Source organism: Arxiozyma heterogenica, assembly GCF_036370985.1.
Source record: "Arxiozyma heterogenica strain weizmannii chromosome Unknown scaffold_17, whole genome shotgun sequence".
In the NCBI taxonomy this organism is placed as follows: Eukaryota; Fungi; Ascomycota; class Saccharomycetes; order Saccharomycetales; family Saccharomycetaceae; genus Arxiozyma; species Arxiozyma heterogenica.
The window spans coordinates 994561-1010046 of record NW_027042670.1 but is presented as its reverse complement, the minus strand read 5'-3'; the positions used below and the strand labels follow the sequence as shown (position 1 = coordinate 1010046).

At 30.2% G+C, this 15486-nt stretch overlaps 8 protein-coding genes across 8 annotated transcripts; 4 read left to right on the top strand and 4 right to left on the bottom strand.

The window, feature by feature from the left end:
• Nucleotides 1-539: 539 nt before the first annotated feature.
• On the top strand, nucleotides 540-1544 carry PPM1 (leucine carboxy methyltransferase; the record flags this gene model as incomplete). The annotated part of the gene is made up of 1 exon (XM_064858381.1): nucleotides 540-1544. The coding sequence occupies one exon, from the start codon at nucleotides 540-542 to the stop codon at nucleotides 1542-1544; it is 1005 nt and encodes a 334-aa protein (XP_064715088.1).
• Nucleotides 1545-1618: 74 nt separating this feature from the next.
• TAF11 (TATA-binding protein-associated factor TAF11) lies at nucleotides 1619-2770 on the bottom strand (the record flags this gene model as incomplete). The annotated part of the gene is made up of 1 exon (XM_064858380.1): nucleotides 1619-2770. The coding sequence occupies one exon, from the start codon at nucleotides 2768-2770 to the stop codon at nucleotides 1619-1621; it is 1152 nt and encodes a 383-aa protein (XP_064715087.1).
• Nucleotides 2771-3219: 449 nt separating this feature from the next.
• Nucleotides 3220-4833, bottom strand: GPI17 (GPI-anchor transamidase GPI17; the record flags this gene model as incomplete). The annotated part of the gene is made up of 1 exon (XM_064858379.1): nucleotides 3220-4833. The coding sequence occupies one exon, from the start codon at nucleotides 4831-4833 to the stop codon at nucleotides 3220-3222; it is 1614 nt and encodes a 537-aa protein (XP_064715086.1).
• A 1639-nt stretch (nucleotides 4834-6472) lies between these two features.
• On the bottom strand, nucleotides 6473-7732 carry NPL3 (mRNA-binding protein NPL3; the record flags this gene model as incomplete). Its single annotated transcript, XM_064858378.1, has 1 exon — nucleotides 6473-7732. One exon carries the CDS (start codon nucleotides 7730-7732, stop codon nucleotides 6473-6475), a length of 1260 nt encoding a protein of 419 aa, XP_064715085.1.
• Nucleotides 7733-8301: 569 nt separating this feature from the next.
• Nucleotides 8302-9684, bottom strand: RPN9 (proteasome regulatory particle lid subunit RPN9; the record flags this gene model as incomplete). Its single annotated transcript, XM_064858377.1, has 1 exon — nucleotides 8302-9684. The coding sequence occupies one exon, from the start codon at nucleotides 9682-9684 to the stop codon at nucleotides 8302-8304; it is 1383 nt and encodes a 460-aa protein (XP_064715084.1).
• A 665-nt stretch (nucleotides 9685-10349) lies between these two features.
• DYN2 (dynein light chain) lies at nucleotides 10350-10622 on the top strand (the record flags this gene model as incomplete). Its single annotated transcript, XM_064858376.1, has 1 exon — nucleotides 10350-10622. The coding sequence occupies one exon, from the start codon at nucleotides 10350-10352 to the stop codon at nucleotides 10620-10622; it is 273 nt and encodes a 90-aa protein (XP_064715083.1).
• A 480-nt stretch (nucleotides 10623-11102) lies between these two features.
• CAD1 (Cad1p) lies at nucleotides 11103-12491 on the top strand (the record flags this gene model as incomplete). Its single annotated transcript, XM_064858375.1, has 1 exon — nucleotides 11103-12491. One exon carries the CDS (start codon nucleotides 11103-11105, stop codon nucleotides 12489-12491), a length of 1389 nt encoding a protein of 462 aa, XP_064715082.1.
• An 806-nt stretch (nucleotides 12492-13297) lies between these two features.
• Nucleotides 13298-15079, top strand: SIP1 (Sip1p; the record flags this gene model as incomplete). Its single annotated transcript, XM_064858374.1, has 1 exon — nucleotides 13298-15079. The coding sequence occupies one exon, from the start codon at nucleotides 13298-13300 to the stop codon at nucleotides 15077-15079; it is 1782 nt and encodes a 593-aa protein (XP_064715081.1).
• Nucleotides 15080-15486: the final 407 nt, after the last annotated feature.

Sequence of the window (15486 nt, the reverse complement as noted above, 5' to 3'; positions counted from 1 at the left end):
TGAAATACCGACGGTCTCCTAGTCAGAAAGAATCATGTAGACTTATAATATCCAAATGCTCTACAAAGCCCACACACTCACGTACATGGATAGTCTTGTATCTATGTGAAAGTGAGTGCCTCTTTTTTTTTCATATCTTTCTAAATCTTCTTTCTTCAATTTTTCTTAAACGTTAAAAGGTAAGAAAAAAAAAAAAAAAAAAAAAAAAGAAAAGAAAAATTACCAAACCCTAGGGCTTCTGTTTAGGGCAGGAGTGCAAGAAAATGAGGGTTTCTCGACTGCAACAGAGTGAGTGTACGGATCTGTAGGTAGGGTAAGTGTGTTTCCCCTTTGTAATCTCTTCATTACCAATAACAACTGTGATGTTAGAAGAGAAAGAAGAGAGAAGAAAAGAGAAGAGAAGAGGAGAGTAGAAAACGAAAGACTTGAGTCATTTGAATAGTGTTTTGAAATCAATTATGTATGTATAGGTGGATGGGTATTCATTATATATCCAATGGTTTTGTACATATATGTAATACGTGTGTAGACACAATACTATGCAATCTATTCAACAGACAGATTTTGATGCCTTCTCAGCTAAATTGGCCTGTATCTCAAAGGGCTATTTACCGACAAACAGGCAAGCTTTAATTGATCCCATCGAGAAATGGGACCAATTTTACCAAGATTATAAATCATTATATTTTGAATATTTGAATACTATCAAAATCTCAACTTTAAAGGGCAAAAGACTATTCTTAAAGATTACAAGAGCTATGCAAAGCTCACAGCCTGTGATGAACTATGGTACCTATTTAAGAACATTATCAATTGATATACCATTATTACAATATCTCAACAGTAACCTCATTCATAAACAATGTCAGATTGTTAATCTCGGTTGTGGTTCTGATTTAAGATGTTTGCAAATTTTGAATAACAAAGATATTTTCCCTCATGTAATAAAATATATTGATTTAGATTTTAAAGAATCTGTAGAGTTGAAACAATCAATCCTAAAATCTATTTCATCCTCCCAAAATTCCCTTGTGCCGATTGATACCACATGGGGTGGTAGATTTGAAGCAGTGGCTTCTGATTTAAATGATTTAGACAACACCCTGTTAATATTAAAATCAAAACTTGATGTTAAGATTCCCACAATTTTCATCACAGAATGTACACTATGTTATATCAAGGAAAAAGAGTCGCAGGATTTGATTGATTCAATAAGAACAGTTTTTGATTCTGGATTATGGATATCATATGATCCTATCGGCGGCGCTAATAGCGATAATAGGTTCGGTATTATAATGAAGGAAAATCTATTGATGTCTAGAAATTTGGATTTACCAACTTTGTTATTATATAATTCAAAAGAAAGTTATTCAAATAGATGGAAGAATTATAAAGATGTTAAGATTCAAAACATGTGGGATTTTTTAAATTCTAATCTTCATCCAATGGAATTAAAAAGATTGCAATCCTTACAGTTTTTAGATGAATTTGAAGAATTGAAAATTATGCAAAATCATTATGTAACAATGAATGCTCGGTGGTAATATATAAAAGTATACATACATATATATATATAAATCAAAAACGAAAGGGAAAATAAACATTAGTAGATACTCATTTAACGAAACAATTCACCGTTTGCTTCACCTTTAAATCTCCACTGTCCTGAAACATGTTTATCACTCTGTAGTTGGTATAGTCGCCATGCTTCTCTAATATGTTCAGGTAAAATTGGGCTATTATTATACCTTTCTATACTGACATCCGTTGAATTAAACTGTTTAACTAATTTATTATATTGATCAATCAGGCCTACTCTAATTTCATTTGTATTCTTGTTATCTTCTTTTAATAATTTATTGCCCTTTTGAATCTCTTTCATATTATCTTCTTCGTCGTCAAAATATTCATCGCTTTCGTTTATGTTAATATCGTCGTTTTCATCTTGTTCTAAAGTTGTAAGCAAATGATTATTACCGCTATTACTGCTACTATTATTACTATTAGTAGTAGTATGATAGTTATCAGAATCACTCTTAATATTTTTATCAAGTGTTAATCTTTCTACTAATATAGTCAATTTTTTTAAATATTTCTTTAATCTATGACCAATTATCTTTCTTTTATCAAATTGACAAATCATATAATTTATGAACCATTTCTTTCTAACTTCCAAAGTCAATTCAATAATCTCACCAGCAAACACTTTACCAATTGCTTGTAAGAAAACCCTAATATTCTCAGTTATATTCTGTCCACAGACAAGACTAGCTAATCTTTTAACTTGATTTTTATTCAACGATGTTCTGTGAAACACTTCAAATCGACTATTTTGGTCATCATCCAAATTTAATATTAATAACTTAAACTGGTCTTCAAAACTTAATTCCTCAATAGGTTGTAATTCTTCAAATTCTTCATTCCTTTGATTTTCATATATGTCCCGAATAAATGTCAGCCCTTGAGGTACTTTATTTATTTTATCACCTGTTGTTGTTATCTGATTATTAGTGCTGGTAATGGTAGTAGAGGGTATTTTAATTTGTTTCTTTCGAAGAGGTTTATAGTGTATTATATCAGAAGGAACAAAAGTATTCATAGTTCCGCCAGTTCTGAGATCTTTAATTTTCCACGATACATAGTCTTGATCTTCTGAGATAATTTGTTCAATCATTTGCTTGATAGAATAATAATTTGCTGGCGTTAAAAGTGGCGGATAATTCGTCTTTGGTATAGTATCTAATGGGCCTTGTGGTGGTATATCAGACATGGATGACTGTTTTTTATGGTGCTATTTATATAAGAAAATAGTTAACTGGGTCAGATAGAAATTACTAAGTTGCTAGTAGTAAACTCTCACAGGTAAATGTACACGTTTGTTTTGAAACACCTAAATATATTTACAGATATGCTAATATCTTTAGTCTTGACTACTTCTTTCCTTTTTAATACTTTACTTAAATATTATCATATGCCGTTGTTAAGTTATTTGAAGAATATTCATTTATTGTTTTTCCTCAGAAACCTTTACTTTCATTTTCTCTTTTTCTAAAGTACATTTTTCACAGGCCTAGATATAATAGAGAGCATCTATAAATAATAGTCTTTCTTTTATATCTTTTATTATCTAGATTATGTTGATTATATAAAGTTATATATGTTCATACAGATACATAAATACGTACATGTAGATATCTGTAAAGCTTCATTCTCCTCTATTTAATTATCTTTCTCTTTTTTCGAATTTTCATCGTTGTCGTGCTGTTCTTTAAAAACAGCTTTAAGGCCAGATAATATCACTACAGTCAATGGCCCCAATAAAGGTAGATAGACTGCCAATTTATGTTCTTGTGGGAAAAAGTTTTGTTGCAACATTTCACCATGAAAAAATGCTCTTTCACAATTTTTAACAATTTGGTTACTCATAATCAAACCTTTGTTCCAATCTTTGTCACTACCTTTAGATGGGTTATTCAATAAATCAATCAACTCTAACCTTGTATCTAGTGCATCAGTCAAATCTTGTAGGACTTCTTTAGGAACAGTCATTTGTTCAAACTGTTTTGTTAGTTTCACCAAAGACCATAATGTGTCAATCGACTTATTTAAGTTTTCGATAATTCTTATCCTCTTTAATGAATCAATGACTAAGTATGGTGATGTATATTCAAAATCTTTATCATCAGCATTGATTCCCTTATTACTGTTATTTGCAATGCCCAAGAAACTTAGTAAATCTTTAATGAATTTCAATAATATTGGATTCAAATATTCTTCTGTTATTAAGGAGTTTGCTTCTAAAGACGACTTGTTTACGATTAAAATCCCCCAACGAGGTACAACAAAACTACCCCACTCAACTGGAGCAGCAGTGATAGTACTATTACTGTCATTATTATTGCTCTCATGTAAAATTTTTAATCCATTAAGATCATTATTTTTATTTGGAAAAACAATAACTAAATTAATGGCATTTTGTTCGACAAAATAATTATTTGATGATAGCTCTGATAGGTCAATAATATGGGACAAATCATGCCATGTAGGATTATTGATTTGGTTCAATTTATTTAGATTCAAATCATTAAAATGATCTATCTGTGTATCAACAGTGAAATTATATAATGGAGATATTAATTCTCTGAAAGGTGTAAAAATCTTTGTTAAGCTTTTATCAATTTCCCATGATACCGGATTGCCATTACCATTTAATAAAGAGATACTTAAATGAATATTAGGAGTGTAGTTTATTGCAAATTGCTCGGAATCGAGAACACTATTATATTGATTTGGTTCTGTCTGACCAGGTTTTAAAATCCATTGATTATATTCAATTTGGAATGTATGTTCTACTAAGATTTGAGCAATGAAGAAAGGTAAATCATTACTTGCCACAGATTCATCATTAAAGTATATTGTGGTGACCATAGAATCATAAGGTAGACTATATCCTATAAATTCATCAAGTACTAAATCTACCACATGATAATTATCACGATTAGAATCATATTCTGTACTAATTAAAGTCTCATTGTATGGGAATATTTCTAGTGACCAGTCCACATATTGTCTTTTGGATCTTAATAAATAATTGACCTGGACTTGTACGGCATCATGAATATCTGGGAATCGATATGTATCAGATTTGATGAATACAGGGATGGTTAAGTGGATCTCTTTAAATTTAGCATCATGTAAAGTTTGGATATATTCAACAGGCAATATGGCTCTATATATGTTGGTTAATTTATACCAAAGCGGTATACCAATAAAAATATATAGCGCCAAAAATACTACTGCCACAGATTTTCTTAGTCTTAATGTAGTTGCCATTGGCAAATAAAGGATCGTCAATCAAAAGAAAATAGAGATAAAGGCTATAGAGCGGAGGTAAAAAAGTTGTTAATATAATTAACAAAAAAATGAATGGTGCAATTATTGGTTATGTTGCACGAAAAAGCTTTGTTAAAAGTTGGTCAAAGGCTGCAGTACTCAAGTTTTTCACCTAATCAGTAGTTGGTAATATCATCATCAGATTATGGAGGTTTGTAGTTCACAAACATATTTGGCGAATTCTGAAAGAAAGAAAAAACAAAAAACAAAAAAAAAAAAAAAAAAAGAGGGAAAATAACAAATGTCCATACAAAATACAGACGTCACGAAATAAGAAATGACACAATGACAGTTATCATAAGAAAAAGCTATCAAACTTATTATCAAAAGTATATTGAAGAGTTCATACAAGATATATTTAACTACTTATTCGTGTGCAAGATTCAAAATATGTTTTACTCTTTATATCTCTATTCACTTGCATATCTTGTCACACATTTAACATGTTAGAATAAAGACATAGAAGATGACAGTATATAATGATGATGACAATAATAAGTTAGCAAAAATGCTACGTGGGTACAAACAAAAAGGAAAATACAATAATAGGTGACAAATTTATCTTTTTTTAATCTTTTATGTCAAGATAATAAGGATATGATTCATACAGAGTAATAATCACAATAATTCACAAGAAGTGTCAACATCTCCTCATTACCCTTTTAACCACTCATATTAGGGAAGGATTCAATTATCTAAAAAGGCATTACTATTATCAAAACTAAGCGAATTCTTAGATTGTTTAAAATGTATAGTTGTTGGGAATTTATAATCACAAGTACAAATATTCCACCATTATCATTATTTGATTTTTTTTCTATTATTACTGTATATCTAACTATTTTATAAGTTTTTGCTAGTATTATCTAATTACTAGGTGTTTGAACATTTTATTGCAGTTTAACAACTTTATAATTTTATATTACAACTGGAATGAAATATAGAGATAGGTGGAAATACAATACTTCTATTCCAACCAAACTAAAAGGATAACAAATACACTCTAAAGCACAAATAAAAAAAGTTCTTAATTCTTTCAGTACTTAGAGTTTAAAATGAACTTTGTATATTTTGCTTGTTTTTCTTGGTTACAGATATTGTATCAAAACATTTGCTCCAGAAGAAGTATCACACACTTTCACATAATTTAACACAGTATAAAAAATAAGATAAAATAAAATTCTAAATTTCACTATATATATTTGTTCCTAATTTTAATTAATGTTTAATAATGACTATAATAATAGTAATAATAAGTTACTGGGGAAAGGGGATCTAAAACAAAAGGTAATACTAATGTAAATTTAAATTTAAAATAGAATAAAATAGAATAAAAGTTTTTTCAACACCACTTCTTGATATTCTTCTTTTGTTCTTTTCCGTTTTTTTGTTTGTATATGAGTAAGCCAAAGAAATAAATTGAAATAGGCATATTTTATCTAAGGAAGAAAGATAATAATAGTCTATACTAGAAATAAAAAATGAAAGATGAAATTGAAAATAAAAATAAAAAATAAAAAATAGAAAGGAGAAAGAGAATAAAAGTTTATTTTTTTCCTTTCCTTTCTTGTTTCTTCTTTTACCTGGTTGGAGAATGTTCTCTTGGAGCACCACTATCTCTAGTTCTGTAAGGATCTCTTGGGGTACCATATTCACCTCTTGGGGCACCGTAATCACCCATCGGAGGAGGAGGACCTCTTGGGGCACCATAGCCACCTCTTGGAGCACCATATCCACCACGGTATCCACCACGATAATCATTTCTTGGGCCACCGTAACCTCCACGATATCCACCTCTTGGAGCACCATAGCCACCACGGAACCCACCTCTTGGAGCGCCGTAGCCACCACGGAATCCACCTCTTGGAGCACCATAACCACCTCTGAAACCACCACGGTAACCACCACGGCCACGGAATCCACCTCTACTAGATCTTCTAATAGGTGGTGGATTGTCATCTCTTTCCACAGAGATGACAGAGCCTCTGACTTCAATGTTATTCAATTTGTTCAAGGCATCGTTTAAGATATCTTCGTTTGGGAATTCTAGAGCACCGGTACCATCGAAATCTCTTGTATTGACACTTGAAAAAGTCGTTTCTAATTGGTGCTCTCTTGCTAAATCTTTCAATTCTTGCCATGAGCAACCTTCTGGCAGGTTTCTTAAAGTAACACGGTATCTCTTAGCAGGTAACTTGGAGAAAACAACTTCTAAAGGTTGATTAGCAAAAGATTTACCATTAACTTCTTCGATAGCACGAGATGCAGCTTCTGGTTCTTCAAATTCAACGAATGCAAAACCATTAAGGATTTTAACTTCTTTCATTGGACCAAAGGGACTGAAAATTTCATTTAATTCCGATTCTTGGACATCTGGTGGGAATGGCCTAACAAACAATCTAGTTGTGGATAATTCACCGCTATCAACATCATGTGGATGACGAGTTGGAGGATGACCCTCATAGCCGTGATGTGCTGGTGGTGGTGGAGGATAGTTATGTTCATTACCATAAGGTTCTGGTGGAGCAGGTTGGTGTTGTGGTGGATAATAAGGTTGTAATTCTGGTTTTTCTGAGCTACCATTAGAGTCTTCTTCCATTGGAACATTCCCTTGTTCTTGGTCTTGTTCTTGTGTTTGTTCTTGCTCTTGCTCTTGCTCTTGCTCTTGTTCTTCTCCTTCTTGTTCTTCTCTGTTCTCTACTTGTTCTCCTTCCATGTTGACAGATTCTTCTTGTTGAACATCTTCAGTAACAGGTTCCTGTTCTTGCGGTTGTTCTTCAACAGTAGTTGGTGGAGGTGGAGGTGGAATGTCACCTTGAGAATTATTTTCTTCAGACATACTTACTGATATTCACTGGCTTAGCTAGTTTGAACTTAGTAGTCTCGATAAGAAGATAAAAATGAACACAAAGATAAGAGAACTGATGTAAGTAATAGAGTGGATACGATTCCTCTCTAGAAATAAAAGTCGAACAAGCAAAATGGTCAACTTCGTTATTAAAAAAAGGTATATGGTTCTCAGTTTCTTTCCTTCGTGTTTCTCTCTTCTCTTTCTCTTTTGGGCTTGTTTGGATGAAAATTTTCTTCTTGTGTGGGTGTGTGGATGTGCATTTACACTGCCCGTTCGTTAGAAATGACAAATGCTGTTCAAAAGCTTTTTGGATGTAGAATCACATCAATATTTACAGACCACATGACATGGTGATGATCTCAAGGATAATGCTTCGTGTTTTGATAAGACGCATTGATATTTGTGGGATACGGGTGGAGGAGAAGAAGGGTGTGGTTAATTTGCTGAAAATATGTTGTATATAGATATGTAAATATATATATGTTGTTGTTTTTCTATTTTTAAAAAAAAAAAAAAAGAAAGAAAGAAAAAAAGCAAAAGACTCAATTTAGTCTGGTTTATACCCAGATTGAGGAACCATATTGATCCATGCGGTTAGCTAATTGTTGGACATTGGAATTCCATTGAATCAATTTCTCATTCATTTTTTTGATTTGGTTCAAATTGATGATTCTTGGTTGAACCCAGGTAATAGTGACCAACTGATTAACTTGGTCGATTGACCCCTTGATTAAACCCAATGAAATGGCTTTCATAATGAGGTGCTCTACGTCAGTGATGTTATCAGTGAGGTGAGTTGCCTTGGCGATCTGTTCGAATGATAAGATTCTTAAATTTTCAACAAAGATCAATTCAATCAAGGTCATGATGCAAATCTTCTGTCTTAAGAAAAGTAATGTTGAAGTATCTGTTTGATTATCCTCTCCTGTAATGTTGAACAGGTTTAAGTCACGGTATGGAGATGATGGCTCAGCAGCTTGGTTTAGCAATTCATTGAATCTATTGAAATCACCTTGTGATAGACTGATCAGGATATCAACGACATATTTCAGTTTTGGGTTGACGGGACTGTTCGGAGCAGTGGAATCTGTTTGCAGACAGTCTTTTAAGATTGGATGTTGTAACAGTTCCCCAAAGTTATAGATTTTATCACCTTTGATTGCAGAAATACATAATTTTAGTTGCAGATCGGAATTTAAGTTTGCATACTCACTCTCTTTACCAATTACATTGTTATTGTTTTTATCTAAAGTAGACAGATATAACAAACTTGTTGTGTAAAATGAGTTATAGTCCCCTTTCAAATCATAATATATAGAATTAACTTCGTAGAACTTATTTATAATGAAGATCGGAAGTTCTTCCTTCAAACTACTGTTCAGGTTAGAATTGGAATTGGAATTGGAATTAGAGCGGGGATAGAAAATGCTGCTGTTATTGTTATTGAGATACAGGGATTCAAATTGGTTTAGATAATCTTTGCCGACAACTATATTGTTGAGATACAATTGGTTTTTAGAGATTTCTAAGTGAATCAAAAGGTTTGAGTACAGATAATTGATATAGTTCCTTCTTGGTTCATTTTTATTTTTCAATTCATTTAATTTCTTATCAAATGTATTTAGCAGGAATCTCAAATCAGATAAATTATGTTCATAGTTATTATCTTGGGAAAATAGCAGAAAATTGACAATGTCCAAGGGATTCAATTTATCTAAAAGAAAGGATAGGATGAAATCATTGTATAGATCTAGTGATAATTGAGGATCTAATTTGATCAACTGTTTCAGTTGTAAAGTCAATTGGTACCATAACTTATTGTTATACGAGTTAAGGATGGATTGGAAAAGTGAATAAATTTCAGTATTATGGCTGTTGTTATCATCATTATTATAGTGTTTTGTGTAGATGGTTGTCAAACGAGAGTCAATATCAGACATAATGTTATATATATATATATATATATATATATATATTCTTTCCTGTTTTAGTGCCTTGTGTTGGTTGAAACCACGACTTATGATAATACACTAGTGTTTCTACAACGAAATTCTAACATGATATTGCTACATCATATATCCAACAACCTTTGTAACAGAGTGATAATCACACCAAATAATTCTGTGGCAAATACTATTCATTTTTTGTGTATTTTTTTTTTCATTTTTCATTTTCTTCCACTCAAGAGAATGTTTTATTGAAATTGCACATCCGCACACCCAGACCCTCTGGGTTCTAGAACAATCAGCTCAAAGGGCGATCCGCACGGTGTTGTCATTGATTCTGTTCTTTTGTTCTTCCGTTCTAAGAGCAGGAATGAGTGAAAAAGAAAGAAAGAGAGACAAGAGGAAAGAAAAGAAAAGAAGACGGGAACTTATCTTGCTTTTTTCAGGTGACATAATCTATGCTAGTGGCATATGCAGATTCTTTTTGTGTGACACAACAGTATTGTTAGATAACTGAAAACCTCAATTATACTTTCAAACACACGCAAACATACAAACATATAAACGTACAAATATATATATATATATATATATATATACATATACACATATACACATATACGCATATATATATAAAAATAATACACAAATAAGCAATAATGGATGTTACTATTAAAGCTACAGATATGTCAGATGATCTGAAAGATCAAATACTCGCAACCATTAAAGAATTGATGGCACCATTAACTAACAATAAGTCGTTGGAGAGAGACGTCGCACATGAAATCAAAGTTAAATTAGATAAGGAATTCGAACCTACATGGCATGTTATTATCGGTAAGAATTTCGGTTCTTTCATAACACATGAACAAGGTCATTTTTTATATTGTTATTTTGGTCCATGGGCTATTCTACTATTCAAGACAGCATAAAAAAACATTAAAAGCATTAAAAACTAACAGATAGGCAAGAAAATGGGTAAATATATACCATTTAATAGCATACTCATATATATGTGTATGTACATATACTATGTAATTCCCTCCCATTAATTCCATATTATTATCCCTCGAGAAGAGAATTTCTGATGTTTTTTTGTCTTAGTACTTCTTCGTGTGAAGTTACATTGCGTCGGTAAAGTTCGAGAGAAAAAAAAAAAGAATAGCATATACATTATACACACCCTATCTTTTTCTTCTTATTTTTATTTTTATTTGATTTTTTCGATTTTTGCTTTGATATATACATAGAAATACAATATTATCTTTAAGATACAGAGTACCAGTAATATGACCAATAATATTATCATACATAACATTGAACAAGAACAACAGTAATAGGGCAATCTTAAATTAAAATAAGAAATAAAAAATAAAGAATAAAAAATAAAAAATAAAAAAAAATAAGTTGTAATGACCACTACCGCTCCTGATACCAAGGAAAATATTCTAAATGATCCTCCAATCATAAAGAGGAAAGTTGGCAGACCTGGAAGAAAAAAGCTGGATGTTGAATCCAAAAACAAAAGAACACAGCAGAATAGAATTGCACAACGTGCATATAGAGAAAGGAAAGAACAAAAGTTGAAAAATTTGGAGAATAAAATTGTTTGGTTGGAACAATTAAACTTACAGAATCTGAATGAAATTAATTTCATTAATGCTAATCTGAAAAGATTGTTGGATGATTTGAAACAATATAGATCCTTTAATGATGATGATCTTTTTTTACTGAAATTTTTAAATGAAAAAAATGATATTAAATCTCTGATTAATAATGAAATAAGTAAAATTAACAACAATCTAAAAGAGTCAAATATAAATAGAAGTAATCATCATGATGAAGATAATGATAATGATAATAAAGTTATACCTAATACGGATTTAAAATTGAATAATAATATACAACCTTTATCTTCCAATAATAATAGTTTTGATTTGATAAATACATGGGTTAATACTACAAGTATAACTAATAGCAATAGTAATAATAATTCAAGTAATTGTGATAGTAGTCCTGATATAATTGACAACAATATTAGTAACAATATTAGTAACGGTAATAATAATAGTAATAATAATAATAATAATATATGGGACTCTTTTCCTATATTAGATAATTTAACAAGTATTAGTAGCGACGATGTATTGGATTTCAATAACGCTTTTGAAGATAATAAAGGGTACAAAGATATTTTAAAAGTGAAAAATATTGATAATAATAATATAGATATAATTTTAAATAATATAGCATTTCCAGATATATGGGAAAATTCAAACAAAGATATGATTCTAAAGGATAATATTAATAATAATAATGATCTGGCGTCCAATTTAAATATTTTACCATTTGATTGTAATTGTGGTGGGGTATGTTTTAACAATCAAATATCATTTGATAATAAGTATAATGACGATAGTAATTATAATAATGTTGTGTGCAACAGTGCATGTAATAGTGCGTGTAATAGTGATGATGACAATGATGATGACTACAACGATGATACTGCTGTAATAAAATGTGATTTATTAACAAGACATTTACTAAATAAGGAATCCATACAATCAATAATAAATGATAAGAATTTTATGAATAACAATACCACTAATGATACCTTTAATGCTAAATTCCCGCTATCATGTTCGCATTTTATTAGGAGAATTAAAGTTAGAGATGAAATTTCTTTTGAGGATGAGGTAGAAAAGTTGTGTAATGAATTAATGATTAAATGTAGACATGATCCAGTTAATGAGTCAATACTGCTAGAGAAAGGGGAATTGAAAAAGGCTATAGTATCGTAACAAGGATAAATCTAAATATTATCATTTTTGTTATTATTATTATTATTATTATTATTATTATTATTATTATTATTATTATTATTATTATTATTATTATTATTATCACATGATGTTATGAAAATCTTTTTCAGCCTATCGTTTTATATAATGTCTTATTAAATTCCAATTGATCTATGATAGAACTCTTTTTTCTTTATCTCATTTAGTATCAGCAGCTTCTTCATAACACTTTTCATCCCACTTCCAGGTTTCAGAATCTGTATATACTTTCTCTTATTTTCTCTTTTCCGATTCTAGCTTGAAGACAAGAAATGAAAGCCATGTCAAACCTGTGCGGAACTATGATATTCCGTCAATCCCTCAATATTTCGTTATTGCGATTTTATTTTCCGTTCCGTTGTCCGATTTTTTCTTTCTTTCTTTTTTTTTTTTTTTTTGTCTTTTGTTTAGATTTTTGTAAAATGTAGACGTCAAAAGATTCAATATTTGAAGAAATTTATATAAATGCAACGATATTATACGTATGTATATATACACTTCTTATATACGAGTTTGACACAGAATAACTTTTAAGGTTTATACACTATCCCATTTATCTAAGTTTATAGTAGGATTAAGAAGGAGTAACGGGTGGTAGTGTGAGGCAAAAAATAGTGAATCGTTTGTTGGTTGATGTTATACTAGATAAAAAGCGTATTTATTAAAGTGAATTCAATTATTATTTCACATTCCTTTCTATTTGTTTGTTTTTATTTTTTTCTTATTTCATTTTTTTTTTCTTTTGGCACGGTTTTAAATTATAAATAATGTCTGATATTCCTTCTACAAATTTGGGTAAAATGATTGATCAGAGTTTGGCCAATTTATCTTTAAATAATAATGATATCGAAAATGTTGACCCTTCAAATGATTTAAATTCAAATGTTCTACAAAATAAAGATAAATTTTTTAGTTCAAATCTTAAAAAGGGCTTCAAAAGAAAGCGATTAGATCCAAGTCTAAATATAAATAGTTTAACGCCTTTGACACCTAACACAGTTGATTTTCCTACTGGCAATGACAATTCTAATAATGCTAATAATAAGAATACTACTAAAAAAGAAAATATATCCGTAGAACCAAAACCGATGTCTGCCACTGCAAGAATTATGTTGAAATTATATGGTGATAAAACCCAACAAATGAAAGAATCTAGGAAGAGTGAATCTGTTAAGTTGAACAAAGAAGTGAACAGTACGACCATTTCAAGTATCTCTAATAAAACCGTAGTTCCTGATATGGCAAGCAGTTATTCACGAGACGTACTGCGAAAATTTAATGAAAAAATTGGCTCCAAGAGTTCTAGGATATCTAAAACAGAAAAAAATGAAAATCTTTTAAATGAAAAGGATCAATTTAATCAAGATGATACAGATATTGATAAGGGCAACTTAACAAAAGAAAATTTTTATGAAAAAAATGCTAAGTCGGAATACATTAGTTCGAACACTACACTGTCATCAAAATCATCTGCTTCAACCTATTTTGGTGACACACAAGATTTATCTACGAAGGGTTTTGATGGTGATATCAAGGGAAGTATATTTAATGATACAGTTGAAGTCACATTAAAATGGAAGGATCATTTACCTGGTATTGATCCAAACACTAAAATTCTTATTATCAGTAAAGATATCGTTTCCACGTTATATTCGTTGAAAAATGAAAAAACTTCGTCTCCAACTATTTTTAATAAAGACACAAATTCACTAGCCATGGATTATGATAGTAAAAATAATGAATGGTATATGAAGAACCTTTTTTTGCCACCAGGGATATATAAATTACAATTTTCAATTAATGGTGGTATATATCATTCGAATTATTTACCCACTGCAACAAATACTAAAGGTAATATAGTCAACTGGTTTGAAGTACTGCCTGGATATGACATTGTAGAACCATTCCGTGAAGAGACTACAACTGCTCATACACATAATAAGAAACATGCAAATAAAGATAAGAAGGATCAATCATATAAATCAATAACTTCATTGACCGATTTTACTGGTGTATCAAGATCAAGTTCTTCTATAAATAAAAGAAATTCAAATTCATCATTTTTCATGTTTGGTTTACGTAAATTTACTACATTAGAGAAACCAACACTAAAGGTAAACTATTCTAATGAGATTCCTGAAATTTTTAAATTTGATAACCTGGATGATGATATGGATAGTAATGATGAAGGAAACGCTACAAATTTTGATAAAAATTTTGATTTTACATTATCAAAGGTAGTGGATATCAATCAAGACTCTTTATTCTCTAATATTCAAAGAATAGCTAAGATGACCACTGAAGAGGCAGAAGAGTATTTTTTAACAAAATATAAAGTTCCAGATTTACCCATTTATTTGAATTCTACATATTTGAATAAAAATTTTAATAAGAATAATACGATTAACAATATCATACCACATGTAAATTTAAAACATCTGTTAACAACATCAATCAAAGATAATACTGTTTGTGTTGGTTGTACTATAAGATATGAAGGTAAATTTATTACTCAAGTCATTTATGCTCCATGTGACTATGACAAATAGACACATAGCAATACTTGTTAATAAAATAATCTACTCAATTTCTGTCACTGGAAGACTTATATTGATATATTTATTTATCTATAGAAGGGTTAAGAACTGACAATAGATGATTTTTATATCTCTAGTGTATATAGTCACCACCTTTTTTTAATGATTAATGAACATTCATTCTAAATAGATATACATATATAAATTATGCAAGAAGTAAAAACAATATTATATATTATTTGTTTTAGTTATTTGGTTGATGAAGCATTTTATTCTGACTGTCATTTTGTGTAGTTTAAATAGTAACTACAACACAGATTTATAACTTATCGGAGTGGAATAATTAAGCCCATGTTAGTTATTTTTAGGTTTGAAATAAACTAGACAGACCATACAATAAGGTATTTTTGGGTTTATGT